The sequence below is a fragment of the Thamnophis elegans genome, chromosome Z, assembly GCF_009769535.1.
Source record: "Thamnophis elegans isolate rThaEle1 chromosome Z, rThaEle1.pri, whole genome shotgun sequence".
Taxonomy (NCBI): domain Eukaryota; kingdom Metazoa; phylum Chordata; class Lepidosauria; order Squamata; family Colubridae; genus Thamnophis; species Thamnophis elegans.
This window is the reverse complement of record NC_045558.1, coordinates 89,415,472-89,441,617: the sequence shown is the minus strand read 5'-3', so window position 1 is coordinate 89,441,617 and position 26,146 is coordinate 89,415,472. Positions and strand designations below refer to the sequence as shown.

At 40.8% G+C, this 26,146-nt stretch overlaps 1 protein-coding gene across 1 annotated transcript in view; it reads left to right on the top strand.

Moving 5' to 3' along the window:
* Positions 1-718: 718 nt before the first annotated feature.
* The window catches only part of MTHFD2L (methylenetetrahydrofolate dehydrogenase (NADP+ dependent) 2 like), a 67,916-nt gene continuing 42,488 nt past the window's right edge, over positions 719-26,146 (top strand). The window contains exon 1 of the mRNA XM_032235906.1: positions 719-1,035. Within this exon, the coding sequence (XP_032091797.1) occupies positions 719-1,035 (317 nt within the window). The remainder of the gene's footprint in view (positions 1,036-26,146) is intronic.

The following is a 26,146-nucleotide window of genomic DNA, read 5'->3' as shown; positions in this document are numbered from 1 at the left end:
TGTTTTGATATATTTATCATTTTAATTAATTGTTGTACACTACCCAGAACTGCTTTTTGAAAGAAGTGGAATGCCACACTGTGTAAATTTGATAGCTATGTGAAGGTGGTGTGGTGTATACAAGAGAGGGGGAGGGGGAGAGAGGGAGGGAGGGGGGAGAGGGAGAATTATAGTTAGGATAAAATAGTATAGTGAAAATATTAGCTAGCATAAGGTAAATTTCTATCTCTAGAAGCAGGGGAGGCTGAAAAAGTATGTCCCCAACCCTACATTTCCGGCAGTCTTGCATAAAAGGAAACTATTATGAAAGCTCCTCTTGGCAAAAGGCCTGCTTGCTATAAATTACTTGCTATGAAACTTGTTAGATACTAGCTTCAGTTATAGTGGTTTCCACCAATGTCCTCTGTTCCTGCCGGAATAGAAGATCTCATTGGTCGAAAAGTCTGACAGCTCCCTATAAAAGGGCTGCTGTCAGACTCAACCTTCGCTGGATTGTACATACTTGTTCTGATACAATAAAGAGCTGTTGTGGCCTTTAGCCTGAGTGTGCCTTTCCATTACCAGATCTAACACTGGCGATGAGGGTGGGATTGGAAGGCAACTAGGTGAGCCCAAAAGAGCGTAGCAATCCAGCAAGTAAATCCAGCCCGGAGCTCAGGACGGCTTTAAGCAGCCATTTTGAGCAAACTCAAAACGCCCTCAGAACACAAAATAACCCATGCACGCCCCACTGACTCCATATGACCCAGTCACTGAGCACTGGGACTCGTATATGCTGAGGTTCAACTGGTTCCTCAAAGTCAACAACCTCATAGGCCTTTCTGAAGGCTGCAAGAAGAACATGTTCCTTGGTTACTGTGGACAGGAAGTGTTCGAAACTGCCAAAGACCTGTCAGAGCCGACGCTGCTACAATTGGTCGCTTGGTCCATGCTCCAGCAGACGCTGAGGACTCTCTATACGCCCAAGCCATCTAGGCACATCCACCGGCACGAGTTTAATATTCGCAACCAGAAGGAAGGCAAATCAATCAACGAGTATGTTCCAGCGCTACAAAAGGCTGCAGCATACTGCGAGTTCTGAGACCTTGACGAGTTTATTCTTGACCGCATCATATACGGTGTGCAGGACATTAATTTACAGAGGAGGTTACTTGCCAAATCTAACCTCACTCTACAAATTGCCTTTGCTTGTTATATGAAACAGTCACTAAATATACTGTGACTATCCTTATAATCTTTCTTTGTTTTACAACCTCTTTACAACCTTAAAAAGAATGGGTCGCAAAGTTATATTTTTCATCACAATCATAACAGAGGTCTACTGTATATCTAAATCTAAATTAGTCCCAGCCAAGACAATGGCTTGGCTGGCACTAATAGTGATCAACCAGATTCCTTTCCTTAGAGCAGTGGTTCTCAACCTTCCCAATGCTGCGACCCTTTAATACAGTTCCTCATGTTGTGGTGACCCCCAACCATAAAATTATTTTCATTGCTACTTCATAAATGTAATTTTGCTACTGTTATGAATTCTAATGTAAAAATCTGATCTGCAGGATATATTTTCATTATTACAAATTGAACATAATTAAAGCATAGTGATTAATCTGCCAATCTTGGTTTGGGAGAAGATCAGCCAGGCTGGGATTTTCCAGGATAAAACAACCTCCCTGCCTGCCTCCAACAGCAGTTTGTGGTTTCACTTTATTAAGTTTACTTTTTTTACATTCCGTTCCACCCACCCACCCACCCACCCAGTTTCTTCTTTCCTTCTTTCTTTCTTTCTTTCTTTCTTTCTTTCTTTCTTTCTTTCTTTCTTTCTTTCTTTCTTTCTTTCTTTCTTTCTTTCTTTCTTTCTTAAACACAGATTAAGAAGTTTCCCTTTAAATGGGATTTTAAATGGAGGCTTAAACTACATTGAACTGTGCTTCCATCCCAAGTGGCATTCCTTGGGACAGAGGAATGGTAGGCGGGGCCTGTCCTCCCCTCCGGCCTCTCCTGCCAGCCCTTCTCGGGGGGGGGGGGGCAAAAAGCCTCTGAGCTCAGTTCAGGACAGGACAGGACTGGCAGCAGGGGCAGCAAAGGCAGCATCCAGAATCCCCGCATATGCCTGCCTGGGCGAGAGCCCATCCCGCCAGCTGAAGCAGGTGGCCCGACTGCCCCACCAGTCTCCTGCTCTCCAGGTACTTTCGAGCCCCTGTGCAGGTGACTGAGCTGAAGCAGCACTACCGACCACGCTCGCTTTGGACATCCGTCGGAGCCGAGGCTGATCCGTCACCCAGAAGAACCCATCTCTCTCCCCTTCAGCGCCTCGGCCTTTCCCTGGCATGGAGACCGGGTGGGGTGGTTATCTAGGTTGCGCCCAGAGCTAGGAGGAGGCTGCTTCACCACCTGGTGCTCTTCATGCACCTGCCGCTTCAGGACGCGCTCCTGAGCATGGGTGATGCCGGTGGAGGTGGATGGTCTTAGGCGACCCCTGTGAAAGGGTCATTCGATCCCCAAGGGGGTCGCGACCCACAGGTTGAGAACCACTGCCTTAGAGAATTGTAAAAAAAGCATCTTAATGCAACTCTTCGATTGAGTTTTCTGAACAGCTGAAGAACTTTTATTTATTTAAATATTTAAAATGTATAAAATTTCCTGAAGGTAACATTCTTGATGTATGCAAGATGTTGAGAATCAGGGTTTCAAAACAAACCTGGACTCTGATTTTACCTTGACAAGGATAGTGAGTCACTGAAGACAGATGGGAAAACTTCTACTTCTTACACAATAATAGTGATTAACTCTGGTCTTCCCCAGTAGAGTGGACTCTTTTCTCTATAATGGGTTTTAGACTGTTAAATTGCAAATAGACTTTGGGTTATTCCTGCAAAACCTAGAAACTCTGACATAAAAACAGAGGATCTTTAGAGCTGGAATGGAAAAGTGCAGGGTAGAGCCCTCCTGCTTAGGATCCAATCAGTTAACCATGTCTTCTTAAGACCCAAACACCATTACGCCCAGTATAATTTTGCAAGAAGGAACAAATGCACTTACTGTATATTGCCACCCCGTCTCATAGCCAAGAAGGAAGACATTATGGATATGTGTCTTAGGCATCCATATTTCTTACAAGGGACTTTCCCAGCCATCATGCTACAACCTTATTTACCCTCTCTACAGTTCGGAGGAAAACAGACCAATTATGTTGTTTACTAATCACTCTAACCCAGAAAATTACTAACTGATTTTTCTTGGAAGAGGTAAATAAACTTCTTTCTCCAGTCTGACCTAAAGTGTAAACTAAGGACTAAATTTCTTTCCAAATATTTTGACTCATTACGTATCTTAATATTTATATTATACAGAAGTCTAGAAGAAAAATGAGAAGAAAAGGGAGAAGGAATCAATAATTCCTTTCTGAAGGGGTTAATCTTGGTCTGCTGCTTCTGGGATCTTACATAGACAAACACATCAGAACCTCAGCTAAGATCTCAATCCATAATGCTACAATTAACTTCACAGTCATAGCTCAAGATTTGTTGCCATTGGTTGAGGCTCTTACTTGGCTTCCAGCCAGACTTGGAGGAGCAAAACAAAAAAAACATATGCTCCAGACAAAAGCAAAATGGAGATTGTCTGCCACCTTGAAAAAGATAAACAACAAATATCTGAGAGGAGAACATCTAATAGGTTGATTGGCTGCACAAAATTTGTTTTTCTGGAGGTTTGCTTTTCTCCATCCATTAGCATTTCATTTAACCCTCTCTCTGAACAAATTTCCTGAAATGGAAATTATCAATTTTACTTCTGCCAGCAAAGTAGACTGGAACTAATTAATACGCACATAAGAATTTAAGAATTTTTGCGAAGTAATTTTATTATGGAAAAGCTAAGGAACCATTAAGAAAGAATTCCAAAATTTCTAAATATCAAATGTGGTCTGCTTTCTAGTGAAACTAAAGTTGAAATTCTTGTGCCTCTTTCTCTCTCTATGTAATTGAGGCAGAGGAATAATTCTCTCTCTTGGGATGCAAGGTACATTTTCCATCTGTCTTTTTTTCTGGTGACAAATTGTTTTCCTCCCACAATGTGGGTCCTAATTCTCACAATTTTCTCACAAAAAAAATCTGGCTAAAGTTACATAGTATCCCACATTATGGCTTCTCTACCTCATCCTTAAAATATTTCATTTATTTTTACTTTTCAACATAACATCCATCCTGAGGGAGAGTTGTATGAAGCCTATAGATCCGAGGTGGGAACTATAGCCCCTTTATGGCTTGTGAACTTCAACTCCTAAAATTACTGAGAAAGCTATGCTGGTTGAAGTTGAAGTCCAGAATTCATAAAGAGGCTGTAGTTCCCACCCCTGCTATGAATGGTGGAGATTATCTTGAGGATTATCTTGAGGATGTTTTGTTTTATATTATTTATATTATTGATAGTAATATTATATACATTGTATAAATAAATCCATAATGGAATTGTTTATTATAAACATTTCATAAAGAAGTTAATTTATTTAAAATTTTGCTTTTTGGCTTCTTCTTCTTCTTCTTCTTCTTTTTTTGCAGCCATGAATTATCTCCTCAAAATCCATTTCTACTGCCAATTCTCATGGATAGGAGAAAATATAATCAGTCTTGTTTCATTAGAAAAAGCTTTCAACTTCTATGTATACTTAAAAAGTAATTTTTATATCATTTCATCCTTCTGAGTAACATTTCCTACCATTTTCCAAAATGCTTACATCGAAGATGTCACAAGGAAGATGATCAGAAACACTGCATTTCTTTATGAAATTTAGTAGCTTCTTCAAAATCCATCATACTTTCTGAGATTAGTATAAAATTAATAATATTAAATGACTTTTGTACTATTTAGGCTGGTAGCTTTTCTTCACCATCAACTGTCACATATATGCTAGATTTACATATTGTACTATGGTACTATTTTTAATAAACACCGCTAACAAATATCAAATTTAGTTTATTTGCTAAATAAGCTATGATTGTCTGATTTAATTATTCCTTGGTTCTCCATGCATTATGTTTTGGAAAACCTGCTTCTCAGGTTTGTTGATTGTTTTGTTTTTCTTAAGTGATTTTGGATAAATATGGGGATTACTTCTGAAAATCATTTTCCCTAACCCTGTGGATGCATACATATGGATACTACATCAGCTACAGAATGAGTGGGTGAGAAGAATGATTAACTATTAAAATATAGAAGTGCCCAATCACAACCAATTCCCAGCTAACATGATTATTGTAAAGAATTCTGGGAGAAGCCACCTAGAATTCCCAAGTAGGGAAAGTCTGAAGTTGGGGGGAGAGGTGTAAAATACAATGGTCTCTTCATTCCACTTCATCAGTAGTCTAGAAGGCAAAGTGAAAGATTTAGCTGACAATCTGGGGTCTGTTTTAGTTCAAATCAAAGCCCTGCATTCTGAATAATATCACCACACACAGTAAAGGTTTAATGCAATTTGATTTATGATACTCTTGATTACTTCACTGGGGAATTTCCACAAATAAAAATACAATACAATACAATACAATACAATACAATACAATACAATACAATACAATACAATAGCAGAGTTGGAAGGGACCTTGGAGATCCTCTAGTCCAACCACCTGCCTAGGCAGGAAACCCTATACCGTTTCAGACAAATGGCTATCCAACATCTTCTTAAAGACTTCCAGTGTTGGGGCATTCACAACTTCTGGAGGCAAGCTGTTCCACTGATTAATTGCTCTAACTGTCAGGAAATTTCTCCTCAGTTCTAAGTTGCTTCTCTCCTTGATTAGGTTCCACCCATTGCTTCTTGTTCTACACTCAGGTGCCTTGGAGAATAGCTCAACTCCCTCTTCTTTGTGGCAACCCCTGAGATATTGGAACACTGCTATCATGTCTCCCCTAGTCCTTCTTTTCATTAAACTAGACATACCCAGTTCCTGCAACTGTTCTTCATATTTTTAGTCTCCAGTCCCCTAATCATCTTCTTTGTTGCTCTTCTCTGCACTCTTTTCTAAAGTCTCCATATCTTTTCTGCATCATGGCGATCAAAACTGAATGCAGCATTCCAAGTGTGGCCTTACCAAGGCATTATAAAGTGGTATTAACACTTCACGTGATCTTGATTCTATCTCTCTGTTTATGTAGCCTAGAACTGTGTTGGTTTTTTTGGCAGGCAGATGCTGCACACTGCTGGCTCATATTTAAATGGTTGTCCACTAGGACTCCAAGATCCCTCTCACAGTTACTACTATTGAGCAAGGTACCACCTATACTGTACCTGTGCATTTTGTTTTCCTTGTCTAAATGAAGAACCTTACTCTTTTCACCATTGAATTTCATTTTATTAAATAGTGCCCAATGTTCAGGTTTGTCAAGATCCCTCTGTATCTTAAGCCTGTCTTATGGAGTGTTGGCTATTTCTGCCAGTTTGTGTCATCTGCAAATTTGATGAGTTCCCCATTTATTCCCTCATCCAAATCATTGATGAAAATATTGAAGAGTATGGGCCTAAAACAGAGCCTTGGGGTACTCCACTGCATACTTCCCTCCATGTAGATACAGTTCCATTGAGGACTACACGTTGAGTGAGGCTGGTCAGCCAGTTACGAATCCATCTGGTGGTGATGCTGTCCAACCCACATTCTTCTACTTTATCTAGTAATAGGTTATGGTCTATCTTATCAGATGCCGTACTGAAGTCCAAGTAAACTATATCGACGGCATTCTGCTGATGTACTAATTTTGTCACTTTGTCAAATAATGCAATAAGATTAGTCTAGCATGATCTGTTTTTGACAAACCTATGTTGGTTTAGGCTATTACTTTATTTACTTCTAGGTGTTCACTAATTCGTTGCTTGATTATCCTTTCCAGAATCTTTCCTCGTATTGAGGTCAGGCTGATAGGTCTAAAGTTTCCTGGATCTATTTATTTCCCCTTTTTGAAGATCGGAACCACATCAGCTCTTTTCCAGTTCTCTCGCAATTCCCCGGTGCTCCAGGATCTCTGAAAGATATAGTTCAGTGGTTCTGAGATCTCATCTTCCAGTTCCTTCAGAACCCTGGGGTGTAATCCGTCTGGTCCTGTAGTTTGAGCTCGTTTAGGGTAAACAGGTGCTCACTTACCATTTTCTTCCCTATTTCACTTTGTGTTCCTAATCTGATTTTTGTGGTGCTGTGGTGCTGTTTTTGATAGATTTTATCCCTTTGGGTAAAGACAGATGCAAAAAAAAAATGAGTTAAATAGTTCTGCTTTCTCCCTGTTGCTTGTCACCTTCTTGTCACTTTCTCCCAGCAATGGACCAATTGTTTCCTTAACCTTTTTCTTGTTTTTAACACATTGGAAGAAACTTTTTTTTATTTTTTACCTTAGTGGCAAGCCTTTCTTCATTGTGAGCCTTAGCTTTCCTTACTTCATTTTTACCGGCTCGGGCTATTTGCTGATATTCTGCCTTACTTATGTCCCCCCTTTCCACTTTTTATACTTAATTTTTTTTTTGTCTTTCAATTTGTCAGAGAGTTGTTTATGCAGCCATGTTGATTTCTTTTGGGAGCTGTTATTTGTCTTCTTCATTGGTATTGTGCTAGACTGAGCTTTTGTAATCTAATTTTTCAAAATTTCCCAAGCTTCTTGAGTTGTTTTCCCCTTGAGGATTCTCATCCATGGAATTCTTCCCAAGCTCTCTCTAAGTTTATTGAAATTAGCTCTCTTAAAATCCAACACTCTAGTTTGACTTTGTTCTACTACTTGTGTTTGCATAATGTTGAATTCCAATATTGCATGATCACTTAGCCCCAGGGTTCCTGTGGCTTCCACACCTTCTATCATTTCCTCTGTGTTAGTGAGAATTAAGTCTAATATGGCAGATCCCCTTGTTCCCTTTTCTACTTTTTGGGAAACAAAGTTGTCTGCTAGGATCTTCCACTTGGTGCAGAGTTTGTTTCCCAGTTGATGTCAGGGTAGTTAAAATCCCCCATTACTATTGTGATATGCTTCCTACATTTCTTAGTTAGCTGACTAGCAAAAATTTCATCTACTTCCTCTGCTTGGTTGGGTGGCCTGTAGTATAGACCTATAGCAATGTCATCCCCACCACACTTTTAATATTGACTCAAATGCGTTCAAGATAGTTCTCATCATTGTTGTGCTCTATTTCTGTAGAGATGTAGCTATTTCTTATATATAGCGCAACTCCACCTCCTCTTTTATTTGGTCTATTTCTTTTAAATAATTTAAATCCTTCTAGCTGTATGTTCCATTTGTGGGTTTCATCCCACCAAGTTTCTGTAATGGCAACAATATCCTTTCTGCCCTCATGTACTTGAATTTCTAATTCACCCTGTTTATTCCTCATACTCTGTACATTGGTGTATAGACATTTGAGTCCATTTTGATTGACCCTGTGTTTACTGTCTACATAATCTATGTTATGCCTGATTGCCCTATTTTCTTGCCATTTGTATGATTCATGCACATGGTATGGCACTCACTATTAAATGCTTGGTTTTGCTTGACAGCAGGAGTGATAATCTTATCCACACAAACATCTATGTTACATGCACTGATAACCCTATGAGTTTTATATTGCTGGGGGCAGAAATGTTCTGTATCTATTAATTCTCTGTCCCCACTGTTCAGTTTAAATATTTATCCAGAAAATCTGCGAATTTAATGCCAAATAACTCAATCCCTTTCTTGGATGGGTGCAAACCGTCTCTTTTGTACAGGTTTTCATTGGACCAGCTGCAGGCATCATGACTAATAAATCCAAGCCTTCCCTTTTACACCATTCTTTTAGCCACACATTAAACTCTGCTATATGCTGGTCTTTCTCTTTTTGTTCCTTATATACTGGTAAAACCTTTGAAAAGCTTGGGGTTCATACCCCAAGTTCTGGAAATCATTCTGCACAGAAAGTACATTTTTTGGGACAGATCATTTTTGCTAAGATGTATAATAGCATCAACATTACAGTCCTTACTTGCATTCTTGACTATCTTAAGAATACGACTCTTGTCTCTGCTGGCAGTAGCACCTGGCAGACACCTGACCTCTTTTAAAACCTCCATATCCTTTCCTAAATTTACATCCCTTATGATTGACAATTCACCAACCAGAAGGTGACTTCTCATTTTACATACCTTGATCTTCTTGTGCTACTGATGTGTGATACCTGAGTCCCCATTTTGCCTTTCCAAAAAAAGGTCTGCATTTTGGATCACGATCCTCTGCTTATTTGAGTCATCATTATTACAATTACCTTGACCTGTCTCTTTAGTGCCCCCATTAAGGTCAGCAAGTGCACTATACCTGTCATGCTGGGTCACAGCAAAAGCTTTGTGTTTATGGTTCACAGCTCTCACCCTGCCAGATCCCACAGTTGTCCAGACTGCTCTTCTCCTGCTGGATCTTTGTAGTAGAGGGGGCAGATAGCGTGGCATCTCTATTGTGTGGAATGGCCGAATTGGGCACCTAATTTCTGCTTGGAGAGCACAGATTGAAGATTCTAGATAGGTAATCTGTCTATGTAGACTAGTAATTTGTTTACAAAAGGGACAGTATCCAAATTTGAAAAGAGTACTGCGAAAGACAGGTGCAAAACAGCTATCACATTGAACTAAGTTGGTCAAAAATGAAAATGACTTATTGATTCCAATCTGCAGTGACACAATTGAGTATTTTAACCTCCCACCATCCCATCTTCTGTTTAATGCTGAAAAAATGCCATAAAAACAATATATAAAATGGCATTATTTTATTAGCAGAATCAAGCTACTGTAGAAAGTTAGCACCCATCCCTCTCCTAGAAGAATGAAATATTTTGAGAAATATTTAAAAGGCAGAATATTATATTTCCCTGGATGAGAAACATGTTTTAGAGGGAGGAAGCATCCCCCACCTTTATTAATAGCACTCAGTAGATATCTACAAAACAAAAGACCTTCATCTCCAGGGTGATGGGATTAAGAATGACCCTTCAGAATAGAATAAAATTAAGCCACAACAATCTGCCACTACATTGCACAATCTCCTAAGGAGATTACATCACCCAGAAAACTTCAACCACATCCTATGAAAATTGCTCAGACAACTTATAGAGCTAGCTATGACCCTTACACAACCCCTACAACAGTCAATAGAATATGTTCTTGCACAGGAACATATATTCAAGTGCAAAGCCCAAGAGAAGGTAAAAAAAGCCACCCACTCTCAATGATATGTGGTCAGTTGTCCAGAACCACCCATGTGCTTCTGCTTCATCAAGGAATGGACGCTCTTTTCAATCAATAAAGCCATTAAATCTAAACTTATGTAATCAACTTAGAGCCGAGGTGGCGCAGTGGTTAGAGTGCAGCACTGCAGGCTACTTCAGCTGACTGCAGTTCCGCAGTTCGGCTGTTCAAATCTCACCGGCTCAAGGTTGACTCAGGCTTCCATCCTTTCGAGGTGGGTAAAATGAGGACCCGGATTGTTGTTGGGGGCAATATGCTGACTCGGTAAACCGCTTAGAGAGGGTTGAAAGCCCTATGAAGCGGTATATAAGTCTAACTGCTATTGCTATTGCTATTGCCGAGGTGCCAATAAACCGAGATGGCGCAGTGGTTAGGGTGCAGTACTGCAGGCCACTTCAGCTGACTGTTATCTGCAGTTCAGCGGTTCTAATCTCACTGGCTCAAGGTTGACTCAGCCTTCCATCCTTCCGAGGTGGGTGAAATGAGGACCCAGACTGTGGGGGCGATATGCTGACTCTGTAAACCGCTTAGAGAGGGCTGAAAGCCCTATGAAGCGGTATATAAGTCTAACTGCTATTGCTATTGCTAATTTCCAGCCTCCATTTTGTCTCCAGTGCCTTTCTCTCGGCTTGGAACTGAACCAGATGGATATTTCTTCCAACACTACTTAGATTTTTTTTTTTTACATATGAGGGCTTCAGGGTGCAATGATGGACCCTGAAAACTCATCTTTTTTGGGGGAAAAAACTTCACTGTAAGCGTAGTCTTGGTATACACCTCAACTTTTAATCTTTGGGTTTTGCTGGCTTTGCAAACACAAAAATATATGCATTGGTGAGATGAAACAAAGATGCAGCAATACAGAATCTATCACAATTCCAAACCATTTTTGTATTTTAAAAAACCCAGGAAAATGAAAATGTAATTGGAAATAACAACAATCAGCAAATACTGAACAATCATAATCAATTTTTATTTCAGCTTGATTTCAGTTTCATTTAAAAGGCTACTTATGTGGAAATTGCAAAACAGAAGAATATCACAGAGAAAGGAACGAGAGTTCCAGGTTTCTGGCTGGGGACAGTCTCACGCACGGATGCATAATTTCCATGCATATGCATTCCTTGTATCTGAAAACTAAAATGTATTCAGATTTTACCTTCCCTCTTGATAATGATGAACATTTAGTCTCTTAAAACCCAGTGCAATAGTATGCTGAGGTCTGAACCCAATCCAATGAAAATTGATGAAAGAATATTGCTTTCATGCCAATAGTTTAGTGAGTCGGGACAAATACAAATACTGGCAGTGCTCTGAAGTCACAGTGAGTTCTCCTTGTATAGAAGCATATGTTTCTCCCCTTTATTAGACAATATACTCATTATTTCAACATAATTTCCTGTGAGTTGCAGCACGTGTGCAGTAAAAATTCTATGGTGCAACCATGGGATTTTACCTTCTAGTCAGATGTTAAGCTCATTTACTGGAAAGGGACAATGGGCAAATAACAATAAGAAGTGTTGAAACCAGAGAAGTCAACAAAACATTTTATCTGGTAGCTTCCTGTGTTGAATCACTCCTGAAAGGTAATATAGGATTTGGTGCCACAATGAATAGTTAAATGAAGGATTTTATTTTTTTTCTGGAAACAGCATGTCATATAAGTTCTGGATAGATAGATAGATAGATAGATAGATAGATAGATAGATAGATAGATAGATAGATAGATAGATAGATAGATAGATATTTTATTTGTATGCCGCCCTTTTCCCTGGGGGGACTCAGGGCGGCTCACAGTTCAGGGGGAGGGAGGACAAACCATGTTAAACACATAAAACAATACATCGTTAAAAGCACAACATTCATACAATTCGGGTGGGGTCAATATCTTTAACCCCAGGCCTGTCGGGACAGCCAGGTTTTAAGGGCTGTGCGGAAGGTCTGGAGGGTGGTGAGGGTACGAATCTCCACGGGGAATTCGTTCCAAAGGGTCGGAGCTGCCACCGAGAAGGCTCTCCTCCGCGTGGTTGCCAGTCGACATCGACCGGCTGATGGAAGTCGGAGGAGGCCTAATCTATGTGATCTAATTGGTCGAGTGGAGGTAATTGGCAGTAGGCGGTCTCTCAAGTACCCAGATCCAATACCATGCAGGGCTTTGTAGGTGATAAGTAGCACCTTGAAGCGTACCTTAATGGTATTTGAGATACCACTCAAATTAAGTTTACTTGCTACAGTCAGCAAGTTATATACATTGACAGGAGGTATACGTAGGAAGCACATCTTATGACACTCATATAAGGTAACATTCCACAAATTCATTCAAAATTATGAGCTATTAAACATTTTTTTAAAAAAATGTATATTAATAAGATCTAAAGACAAGAAGGTATGATCCCATCCCTTTCTATGAGATGTGCAGAATAAAACTGCCTTCAATTTTCAGAGTACTTTACGAACATGAGATGATGACATATGGAATAAAGCGAATGTTACCTTAAGATGAATTTTTAAATTCCCTTTCTTTTGCCTCAAGATTCCTGAAATGTACACGGAGATACAATAGTTACAATTCCCACTACTGTCAATTTACCAAGTTGGCAACTCTTAGCAGATTCCCCACTTTCCATTGTTGCATTATTACCTTAGAAGATAATAGATAGATAGAAGGATAGATTCTGGATGAATATGACAGCAATTATCACAAAATAAAATTGCCTGTCAATCTTTGACCTATTCTGCATTCAAAATAATTATTTCTTTAGCAAACAACTGAAGAAACAAAGAAGCATGCAATATTATTTAATAATATATTTGTTACTAAATCTTTTTTTGTCATCTCCAGAAAAAATGATCACAGTAGCTGAAAATTTATTTATTTTTAATCCAAAATAAAAATGTTTATTGGGAAATGTATCCTTGTTTATCCTTATTCATTCCTTTCCATGTTGTAAGCCTTTTATAACTTATATAACACTTCTTAACTTATTTTTCAAAACAGTTTATATTTCATTGCTGCATATACATTTTTATGAAGAAAATAATAGTTTAGAGCCATAACCCCTTTGACATCTCTTGGATTAATCTATAAAAATACAAGTTTGGGTTGAACAAAGAAATAATATTTGTCTCAAAAGCAGCAGCACTGTTTTTTTAAAAGGGTAGATTCCAACAATATTTAAGCTTGGAACCAAAGCAGTATTGACTTCATTTTTTGCATTCACATCAGAGGTGGGTTTCAGCCAGTCTGATCCAGTACACGTGTACCGGTTGAAAGAATTTTGCATTCGTTCCTGTACCAGGGCTTCTGGTGGCCCCATACTGGAACAGTCCCTCCCCTGACCTGCCCCCTCGCTCGCTCCTCCTGCCCGTTCAGTCGCCGCTCTCTCTCTCTTTCTCACCCCACCTGTCGGCACCATGCTTGACCCACCCACCCACTTCCTTTACCAGAGCAGAGGACTCAGCAGTTGGAAGTGGGTGGGTGGGGCAAGCTATTGCTAGGGATTGCCTTTCCTCTGTCTCTAATGCATGGATTTCTCCGCATCCTATTAGAAACCATGTGGCTGTCAAAGAGAAAGAAGCACGTGCGGGCTTCTTCCAACAGCTGTGGAAGGACAGAAGCAGAGGATTCGGCTATTGGAAGAAGCACGCGTGCCATACATTCCTTCTCTTTGACAACTGCATGGTTTCCAATGGAATGCGGAGAAATCCATGTGTTAGAGAGGGAAGAAAGGCTGAGCTTCTGCTAGGGACAGCAAAGAGAAGGAAGCAAGGCAGCCGCATGTGAATGGAGGAAAGCATTTTCAGGCCAAGAAGCAGCAGCAGAGAGTGCACACACAGACCTCCTGAGATGTGGGAAGCAGCTGCCAGCTCTCAGGGTGAAGACATTGTGAGCGGAGACGCCTTGGCCTCATCAGGAGCAAATGCTCACTGCCCCGCCTAGCCTCCTCTCACTGCAGATACAAGGATTGTGAAGGAAAGAGCTTTTAGGTGGCAGTGCCTTCCGCATGCACTGTTTTTGGAATTGGGAAAGGGATCCTCCATCTGAAAATGCTTTCCTCCACGATTGTGACCTTTCAGGTGGCAGATCTCACCAGAAGAAAAGAAAATACTATCTATGGTCAGAGGAGGCTCGGCAGGTGTCAGAGGGGTGGCGAGCGCATGGTGGCCCCTTTGGGGGCCAAGGCTTCTACGATGCACTGAGAGCATCGCTGGCAGCTGCTTCCCACAGCTCAGGAGGTCTGCATGTGCACTCTCTCCACTGCTGCTTCTGGGCCTGAAAATGCTTTTCTCCATGCAAGCAGACCTCCCGGGGCGGCTGCACATGCGGCTGCCCTGCTTCTGCAAAGGCAGAGCCCCCCTGCAGGGCAATCCAAAGAATGGACTTGGATGTTGCAGTAAGGTCTGCTTTCCACTCAGGCCCGCATGCCTCCTGTGCCAGCTCTGTGGGGATTCGGGGAAAGGAAACTGGGCCATGGTGCTGCTTCCTGCCACCAAAGAAGTGAGAAGTGTGGAAGCTGCCGCTGGGTGGGTGGCAGTCCCTCATGCAGGGAGCAGGCCAGCCACTGCTTTACCTTCGGCCTGGGTCAAACCCAGCCACACCACCGCAGAGCCTGTGGCTCTTTCCCTTCAGTTTGGGTGGTGGCACTTCATCTTGGCACTGCATTTGTATTCACATGGCCAGCCGGAGCAGGACATGGTGCAGGTAGAGAAGCAACAGGCACGCTGGGGCCACCTTGCCCACCTTGCCTGTGGCCTCTGTGCACTGCGCTTGGAAGGAGCCGCCACCACTGCTCTCAACACCCTCCCTCCCTGGCTGGCTGCAGAGATCCGCCTGCCCTCCCAGAGCACTGTCGCGGAACCGCCGTTCACTTTCTTTCTTCTTCCACTGAGAAACAAAAATGACCAGCGCTGCACTAGCATTGTGGCGAACTGATCTTCCCCAAGATGAAGCAGCGGTGCCCAAGCTCTGCAGTGGCGTGGCGAGCTTGGCCATGGCCCACTCCCCGTGTGAGGGGCTGCCGCCCATCCACCCATTGGCAGCATCCCTGCACTTTTCGCCAGCGAGAAGCAACGCTGCGGCCTTTCCTCCTAAGACCCCACTTAATCTTGCACGGTAAAGATTGCTAATTGCTTGCATTTGTGAAGTTTTTTTTCACTGTGCAAAATGTTTCTATGCATAGAGCAGCCAAGAGAGAGAAGTGGTGGAGCTACCAGACTCGAGTAAGATGCTTGGGCAAATTTGAGGGTGGTTGGGGGGCAGGTGGGATCCTTTTTTCCTCACATCACCACCCAGATTCTTGAGAGCACCCGTGGCTGGGAGAGGCATCTGCCCTCAGGCTGCAGCTTGGCTGTGAGCAATTAACAATCTTTATTGTTCAAGGTTTTCCCTGCGCTTGGCAGGATGGGGTGGGGTGGGGTGAGGCTTCCGGCCGGAGCAGGTGAGCACAGCTGCTGCACCAAGAGCACTTGTCTCCGTTGAGTCCATCTCGCACCCGCAGCACCAGCAACACCCGCTGTTCCCTGCCGCCATGCACCTACCCTCCGCTTTCAGAGGTAATGGAAGCAAGCGCTCCTCTTGGTGCACTATGCTTGGCTGGGTGGGGGTGGGGAAGGCCAGGAGCAACAGGTCCTCCTCCAGGTTCTCTTGGTTTCTTTGTCTTATTCTTTGAAATTCTGACCAATTTAGAGGTGTTTTCCCAATTTCTTCTAGAGCTTCCATTAGGTTTTCCTTAGCTCTGGTATACGTGGTCCAGTGATTATTATCATTACAGTCCCAGTCAGCGCAGTGCAGCGGCCAGGCGACCCGTGCCGGGGCAACTTGACCTGGGGCAACTATAACCGGTCTCTTGGCAATTTGTTCAGTTTGCTCAAACAATTTTAGCTGTTCATCTTTAGTCAAGAAGACATGCAGTAATTGAATCATGTCTTCCCATGAAGGGTTATGACTCTTCATCAGTGGTGGGATTCAGCCAGTTCACACCACTTCAGGAGAACCGGTTGTAAACTTTCTGAGCAGTTTGGTGAACTGGTTGTTGGAAGAATTCATTAGGGCAGAGAACCGGTTGTTAAATTATTTGAATCCCACCACTGCTCTCCACTATTGCTTTCAGGGTTTGAATCACCGTTTGGGGATCTACCCTGAAGGTTGGTGCATCTCTTTTCCAAATTACCAGGTTTGAGGCAGAAAAAGGGGCGTGCATTAACACGTATTCAAATTGGCCTCTCTGTCTTCCTGGTACAGGTTAGCTTATCAGAGGGGCCATAATCCTAGCCTCATTTTTATCCCTGGTATTGGTGTTTTCTCAGTTATTGAATCTTTTGTTCTAGCTAATTCAGCACAGCAGTACCAATAGGGTAAATGGCTGGGTTTGAAAATCAAAAGTACCGCTGTCAGGCCAAATTTGTCTCCCGGCGTCATCTCTTAGCAAAGCCCATTTGCCACACAATTTCCTTGCTTTCTTTTTGCTCATGCCAGCTAAGATAGGCATGCACCTGGCATCTCAGGCTTCTAGGAAATCTCCAAGGAAAGTTCATGTCACCCTCGAGCTAACGCTTCCCATGACCCTTTAAGATGTAGGGCTCACTTTGGCTTAGCCAGGTGACCCACCGCAAATTTTCGGGGGGGGGGGAATTCCGTGAAGGACTTTGATTCCCTCAACGAAGTATTCAATCCCTTTCCTCATAGGGAATTCTGCTAGGGTTTTCTGGTGACCTCTGCCCCTCTGCAGTGAGTACTCGCACCTCCTTCTCTCTATTCTGCACAATGAGCCTTTGATGCTTCTGCCACACCAGGATTCCCTTATTTCAGTGTTTTTCAACCTTTTTTGTGCAAAGGCACACTTTTTTCATGAAAAAAATCACGAGGCACACCACCATTAGAAAATGTTAAAAAAAATTAACTCTGTGCCTATATTGACTATATATAAAGTAATTTTCCCACGGCACACCTTACACTATGTCACGGCACACTAGTGTGCCGCGGCACAGTGGTTGAAAAACACTGCCTTATTTCTTTTTATTACCCCCCACTCTTTCACTTGGTTCTCTCAGCTTCTGTTCTTTTAAACAGAAAGTTTCACATTCGGCAACCCCCCTTGCTTTCCCAATCCTGATGGTCACAGCTCATTAGAGCTAGCAACAAGTGGGGGCGGCTAGAGGTCATTCGAAGAGGTGAGATCAGGCTGTTGTTCAGGTGGAATCCCACACACACATGTACACATACACACACTTCTGTTCTCCTTAATTCTAGGGATTTTGGTTAAATTTAAAGCGGTACTTACCTGCTTTCAAGCAGCTGTTGAGTTCAAGGCTCAAAAACTCTCTTTACTACCCAATGCCTCCCGGGCAGGGTCTGTGGATTGTCCCTGGACAAAGATGGTCCATGCCAACCGGGTTGAATGTCCGGGCCGCGTCCGGTGGCTGGGTTGGCTGGGAATCCCTTCATGATGTTGTCAATTATTAAATGAAAAAAAGGTTTCCTCTGCAGGTTCAGATTCGTCACTGGCTGAGTAAATGAATTTAGAGAGCGTCACTGGCTGAATAAATGAATTTACGATCGAAGCAAGCTGCGTTTGAAAGCAAGTTGTCTTTATTATTTCAGGAAAGCAAGATTGACAGTAATGTAGATCAGCGTTCTTGGGTGAGCTGACCCCGAAATACAGTAAGTGTACATTTTTATACCATTTTCCTCTTTGAAGTCCTTTTGTTTTCTTTGTACTATTGTTTTATCACTTTTTGTGTGTACCTTTGCTAATGGTTCTAATCCTGTCTTGCATTTTGTTATTCCTCTGCCCTAAATTCCTATGGGGCAGGGATGAACTCTAGTGTCTTCTACTGTATTTTCTATTTTTACATCTTCGCCTGAGCTAATCCGTCTTTGTTGTCACTCTGACCTTTTCCTCTCTTAAAGGTAACTTCTTCCTGTACTTCCTAGGTCTTTTGTATTATTTTGTACTCTGCAGCTATTTCTAATTGTCCTGATATCCTGGTAATTATTCTCAGGAGGTTTCTTTTAGAATGTATGCAGCTTTGTTATTCTAGTGACTTTCAGTTTGGTTATGGGCTGTACTGGCCTTGCTAATACAACACTGTCTTGGTGAAGTTCCCTTCCCACATTACGATGAGGCAAAGCAATACAATTTAGATGCAGATTTATTAAACTGGATTAAGCAAAATTGATGCTTGCTACAGATATTATAAGTTAATTAGGTATAACCACAGACATATAGTACTGTAACAAAGAGCAGAATTCTGTATCAATAGAGGGCAAAGATAAAAAGCTGAATATTAAACATAAAACACCTGATACTGTAATGAGAATTATTTTTAAAGTTTTAGAATCTGATGTTTTGAAACAGTCTATCATTATTCCATTTGAAAATTATTTTGTCATTATCACCCTTTCTAGAGAGGAGAGTTAGATAATAATCTAAAATTAGTCAAATTCTCCATGAACAATTAATTAAAAACTCAGTATGCAAATAATTATCTCTTTAGAATTATATTTGCAAGTTGACATTCATTTGACGATTATCCTAAGCAGCTTCACTTATGGACAAAGATAAAACTTCCTGAAATAAACTTCAGAATTCCAGATAACCTTCCTTAAAACAGCTGTGTCAAAGTGACATAAATAAGTAAAACCACTGACAAGTGAAATGATCTGACATTTTGTGATTAAACTCTGCACAATGGCATTAATCAGAACAAAGCTGTTTGATGTTATGTTACAACAAAAATGTATGTGAAAGTGTCTCTGTGGGATTTGATCTTTGATCTTTCGGTGAATCATATTTAGAAGCCAAAGGCATTTTACTAATGAGAAAAGTCTGCACGATAGAACCTTCCTGAAATAAAAACAGTAGGAAGACTGTCTTCTTCCTTGCACTGCTGTCACCTCAGAAGCTGGTAAGTTGGCTTTCTGACATGTCCGGGCAGGTTGTTTTCCGCCTCTGACACTTGAGTTATCTCCATCTCTTTTATCACACCCAGGTCCTTGGTAAACTATGGAGCCAACTGGGTTCTAACTAAACAAGTTGAGCTGTGAATTATCAATGTTATCTGGCTCATTTTTTTATATATTACAGCAGAGTACAGATAGAATAACATTATCAGAACTTTTGGAACATTCTGGAATCAAAAGCTTTTTATTAAGATAGCACATACTTTAAAAATGATTCAAAAGTGATTTTACAAAAAAAAAATTCAAATTCATACTTTGAATTCAGAAGCCTGAAAAAGTCAAGCAGTATTAATTATTGCAGAGAGGTGCTATATTCTCAATCATATAAAAACTGTGAACTTCACTGAAATATATCCCTCTGATGAAAACATTTCACATTATTATTTCTGAACATGTTTGCTCTTAAAATATCCAAAGGAGAACTCTATTTTGTAATTCCCACATTATTTAATCACCTGTTGACATCTAGTGGCTAAAAAAAAAAGAGAAATTAAGTTGATTTTGCCAGTTTTTGCTTGGCACATTTGCAAAATCTCTGACTTGTTTACCATAATTTGCTGAATAAGCCAAAGATTTAACATTGCCCTAAGCTATTGTTTCCCCAAGAATGGGTCACAATTCAAGGGAGTTTGTGAGATACAGGATGAAAGTCACCACCTTAGAGAAACTTTAGGAGCAGAAATTATGATGGACGAAGAAAAGAAAAGAAAAAGAAAAGAAAAGAAAAGAAAAGAAGGTAGGAGAGACAACAGTAACAGTAACTACAATCTGGGATTGCAATTTTCAAGCTCCATTATTTTAAGACAGAAAAAAAAAACTGATTTAAAACAGAATCTAGCTGTCTTCAAAATAAATGCACATCTCAGGAATGAAGCAAAAGTTAAGCAATTTCCATTAAAGTACAGTTTTGGGATTTTTTTCTAATGAAAATGTTTTATTTCATTTATCCAATTCTGTTACTATTGAGTATACAGATAACTATTTAAAAATGAGAAATGGCACATTTCTTGCCCAATTTCAATTTAAATAAAACAATTATTTTAGTCATATTGGAAAGGTGTACACAAATCCATGTTATTATTTTAGAGAGTATTGTTAAGCTGACCAGATTTTCAGATTGGTAAAGAGGGACACCTTTGACGGGGGGGGAGGGGGGCTTGATTAAAAATTTTATATGGAGCAACAAAAATTTTCATACAACGCAAAAATAGTATTGTAATGTTTTTTTTATTTCAACATAACTACAATTTACAAATATAAATTGTAACTGTTGCCAAACATCCAAATTTTGATCACGTGACCATGAGGATGCTGCAATGGTCGCTAAGTGTGAAAATGGTCGCTAAGTGTGAAAAATGGTCCAGTCACTTTTTTCAATGCCATTGTAACTTTGGTCACTAAGCCCATTATACCACCTTTCTTGCCACAGTTCTTAAGTGAATAAATGGAGCTGATAAGTTAGTAACATAAGTGAATCTGGTTTCCCCATTTAACTTTGTGAAAAGGTGATTCCCCAGGACACTGAAACCATCATAAATACGAATCTGTTGCCAAACATCAAAATTTTGATCGTGTGACCATGAGGATGCTGCAACGGTCGCTAAGTGTGAAAATGGTCGCTAAGTGTGAAAAATGGTCATCAGACACTTTTTTCAATGCCATAGTAACTTTGGTCACTATACCACCTTTCTTGCCACAGTTCTTAAGTGAATCTTAAGTGAAGATGTTATATCTTAAGTGAATCTTAAGTCTTAAGTGAAGATGTTATACAGTAGAACCTTTGGTCACGAACGCTTCTGACCAAAATATTCACATTCTCCCCGCTGCTGATTTCCCCTTCTCCACCATTTTTTTTGTAAGCGCAAAATTTCCAAAATTAGATTTGATTCATGACCAAATCAGTTTGCGACCAAAGTTATGGAACGAATTATGGTTGTGACCAGAGGTTCTACTGTATTCATGCCTTTACATACTCTATATCACCTCAAAATGTTGCACAGCCTTCATAAGTTTCTAATACAGATAAAATTAAATACAACATCAAAACCATAAAAAAGTAAAATTAACCTGGCTGGAAAATCCTATGCCTGTCTTGCTATTATTACTGACACACTTGCTGCAGTATTTGATGGCTAAAAGAAAAAAAAATTGTTAAAGTGTGTATTATGTTCACTCCCATCTCTTGTCTGCTGCGTTGATTTTGAATTTATTAAAAGAGCTTATTTTACATCAAATCCCTCTCATATTATTCTACTATGTTCAATAAACCCTAAGAGACAGTATACTATACATGAAATTCCTGTAACTGTATATTTAGTAAATTGTGGAGCTGAGTTTATCCAATTAACTCAGTTTTTGGACTTAAGTAATCACATACAATAAAGGAAATAAAACTATTTAGAATGAAGTGTAGTTGGCTATTTGTGATTAAGGGTACAGAAACAATTATAGTTTTGATCAGGAAAATACCCTAAAAAAAACCCTTTTGTTCTTTCAGGATTTTTTTTAATGATTTTTCCATGGCACATCATAGTGTTACACATATTGTTTTGAATAAAAAAACAACAGCTGCACATTTTTAAAAACCTACATTATTTTAAAATGCATTAAAAAATAAAAGAAAAAAACCCAGCACACTTACCAGCAGGCAGAAACTCCAAGTCAATCCAAAATGATATAGATGTTAATACAAAGAACTGAGCAAATTGAAACTTTCCCACCATTTTGGAGCAGTCCTCCAACCTCCGTGTCTCCCCTCCGGAAAATCCAGGAAGTAACACTGGCAACCTCTCTAGCCATTTCCTGCAGCTCTATGGTACTAGATCATTTTTTTCTTATAAAATGAGGTAAACGCAACGTGGCACGGGGGGGATCCGTTTTGTTGCTTTAACGTTTTAATATCTTCAATGAAAGTACTGAGACAGAGAGAGAGAGGGATTAGACAGGGTGTCTTTTGTCTTGCCCCGGTTAGGATTTCTTAAGCAAATCCACTGGGCTTTCAACATGAAGCCAGAAAATCGGGACTTTTTCAAAAACGCGGAGGGACATGGGAAAAATTGTTATAAAGCGTGCTTGTCACGCTGAAATCGGTACGTCTGGTCACCTTAAATTGAAAACCATTGTATTAAGCCATTAACCAAACTATTTTGGCTTAGTGCATAATGTATACATTCAGTCTATGGATTAAACTATACATTAAGAAGAAATTAATTAATTTCTTTTTATACATTTATTATTTTAGTCTGTGTTATTTTTAACTGTAACTTTTAATAAATTACCATTTAAAAATTAGCTGCTCAAAGTAATAAAAACAGTAGACACAAATCCTTTGCAGCAAAAACCCCCACAATGTTTTCTTGGTTTATGTTTCCTGACAGTTCACGTTGTAGCCTTGTATATATTCATTAAAACAAAGAACTCTTCTTTCAGTGTCTCCTGATTTCCTTAGGCTTTTGGTTTGGCTATGTAATCACCTCCCAGTGAAGCTGCTTCCACAAACCCCAGTCCTCTGGATAGTCTGACTGGGAGATCAGTGAGTTATCAGAAGAAAATGATGACAAAACATTTCTATATTGGGACTTCCTGGGAGGAGCTTGCTGATGGTGGCAGCTTAAAATTAGCTGCCCCCGAATTCCTGGTCACGTATCTGTTTAGATGATGGTTTACGTTTTAATATCTTCAATGAAAGTAATGAAGCCAGAAAATCGGGACTTTTTCAAAAACGCGGAGGGACATGGGAAAAATTGTTATAAAGCGTGCTTGTCACGCTGAAATCGGTACGTCTGGTCACCTTAAATTGAAAACCATTGTATTAAGCCATTAACCAAACTATTTTGGCTTAGTGCATAATGTATACATTATGTGTATACATTACTTACTTACTTACTTTTGGACTTACTTAAGTCCAAAAACTGAGTTAATTGTATACATAATGTATCTGACGTCTTAACAGGTTTCTTATCCTTCAGGCAAGAAGGGAAGAAGATATAGTTTTGCTGGCAAATGCCCTTCGATTTTTGCAGCTTCTGTGCCTGCAGAGAGGGGGGCCAGCCCAAAGCAGAACAGCACCCGTGCTGGGAACTTCAAACTGCATTGTGCAGTACAAAGTAAGATCTCTCCCACTCTGTTCATAGCTTTGATTTATTTGATTTTAATATGAGTGAATCAGTTTACGTGGACATTAATTGTTTACCAAGATCCTAGCTTCTTTTTTTTATAAGATCTTCCTCTGAAATATTTACTTAGAGGCTTTTAAAATGGCGCTGAGCCAGCTGGATTCTCCGGTACAATGATTATCTTCTTAATTTCCTTGTTAAATGCTACAGAACTCTAAAACTTCAAAGGAGGTCTTATCACCTGTTTCACAATCGGCCAGCAGAAACTTTTTAATTAATTTCATTTTTACGAGACTTCCTTTCTCTCATTAATCTTGCTTATCTGGAATTTAAATGGTGATGAATCTGCTGAACTGTCTTGTTACAATGCTTATTTTCTGAAAGTTTTGCCAAGCCTCAAATTTCAAAGTAAAGGGAGAAATTCAGCATCCTTACTTATAGCTGCACAGTCAGGCAGCAGAGTTTTATTAATTGCTGGAAGATAAAATTTGGAATGGCCTCAAAACCAAATTTTAATCTGAAACCGTCGCCCTCTATTCCCAGGGGCACATCCCCAGTGCCTGGCACAAGGTTGCAGCCTCCGCTCCCTACGCCCCCTGCTGGAGATTTGTTAACAAAAGAATTCTTCTTGAGTGAATTAAATGCGGCTCTTAACGCACAGACAATTAAAATGGAAGATAAACTTAGAGATCTTAAAGAGGAGATAAAACAGGAGATAAAACAGGAGGGAAAAGAGGAAATAAAAGAAATAAAAGGGGAAATAAAAGGGGAAATAAAAGGACTTAAACAGGAGTTGTATGAGAAAATTGATGCCAGGGTTGTTAAAATTAAAGATGAAATGCTGGGACTTGTAACTGTATTGACAGAACACGTTTCCAGAATTGAAGATAGTCTAGAGGATCTTAATGAGGCTAATACCAACTTGACATTGAAAACAGAGGTGGTGGAACAAAAAGTGGAAAATGCTGAAAAAGAAATTATTATGATACAGTACAGACAAATGGAGCTGGCATTAAGAGTAAGGGGACAGCGTGAGGAGAAACAGGAGAACCTGAAACAGATCCTATCAGAAGCCTTTGACCGCCTGGTGGGAAGACCAGGGACTAACCTCGACTGGCAGATCGACAAAGTTTATCGCATTAACTCCTGGGTGGCAAAGCAGAAACAGCTTCCTCGAGACATCGTTATATACTTCACTACAAGAGAGCTTAGAAATATGGTACTACAAGAGTCTTATAACACTAAGCTCCAAATTGGCGGCCAAGACCTGATTGTTTTGAAAGAGATACCACCTCAAATGTTAAGAGCCAGGAGAGACTACGCTTTTTTAGTTGAAGAACTCAGAAACCGTCAGATACAGTATAGATCGGACGCACCATTCGGTATTATATTTACATTTGATAGGGAAAGATATTGCCTCAACTCTGTATGGAAAGCCCGAGATTTTTATCATAATATTTTGAAGGCTGGATATCCTGCATCATCTGGACCTGGAGAAAGACCACAAGAAGGACAGGACAGACAGCAAGCTACACAACTATCAGATAAGATGGAGCATCTCTCTCTTCTAGAAGCGCAAGGTGTTATGGAACAAAGACCTAGCCGTATGATTACTAGACGAATGGAGAAACAAGCTAAAAAGCAACAACATCAACAATCACCGGCCATCGATCAAGGAGCTACAATAACAAGTCTGGAAGCAGTGGGAGGAGCTAGGCCTAAGATTAAACAGGCCATGCAGGAAGCTCTAAAAATGCTTCAGCCAACCAAAGATGACAACTAAGATCTTAATATGGAATGTCAATGGATTGAATTCCCCACAGAAGAGAAAGAAAATACTTCACTATCTCAAACAGTTTTAAAATGACATACCGTATTTATCGGCGTATAACACGCAGTTTTAAAACTAAAATTGCAAGCTTAAACCCTGCCTGCGTGTTATACGCCGATACTCCGGGTGGCAGAAGCCCGGGACACAGTCAAATTCGCTGCGCAAGGTGAAACGGCCAGCAGCAGCCCTGCTCTCCTGCTGCGGCTTCTGTTTCAATAGGGAAGAAAACTTCCTTTCGCTTCCCGGGCTTCTGCCGCCCGGCAGAAGCCCCGGGACCCAGTCAAATTCGGGAAGCGAAAGGAAGTTTTCTTCCCTACTGAAACAGAAGCCGCAGCAGGAGAGCGAGGCTGCTGCCGGCCGTTTCACTTTGCGCAGCGAATTTGACTGGGTCCCGGGCTTCTGCCACAAGGCAGAAGCCCCGGGACCCAGTCAAATTCGCTGCGCAAGGTGAAACGGCTGGCAGCAGCCTCGCTCTCCTGCGGCCAGCGTCCGTTTCAGTCGCTTCCCTTGTCCGTCTTGATTGCTGGAAGCAGTAACAAACGGCGCGTCCGCTCCGCATCGCCCTGACAACCACCCCAGCCTCCGGCTACCGGGCCTCGCTGGAGTCAATTGCAAAGCTGCGTTCAGCGCTTTGAGGACCTGAGGCATCTTGGGAAATGTAGTTCCCTATCAGAAAGAATGGAGTAGCTGCGAATTTGTAACAACATAATATAACTTGGTGCTTCGCAGGTTACGAAAATCTCGTTTGATTTGCACACTGTTTTTTAAAAGTTAGATAAAGAAATTATGCTGTGAAAGCGACTAGATAGCCCCCCTCCCCTTCCTGTGTGTGAGAAAGGGAAGGAGAGGAAGGAAGGAGGGAGGGGGGAGGAAAAGAAGAAGGGAGGGGGGGAGAAGATGGAAGGAGAAAAGATGGATGGAAGGAGAAAGAATGGAAGGAGAAGGAGGAAGATGGAAGAAGAAAGGAAGAAAAAGAAGAAGGGAGGGAGAAGGAAGG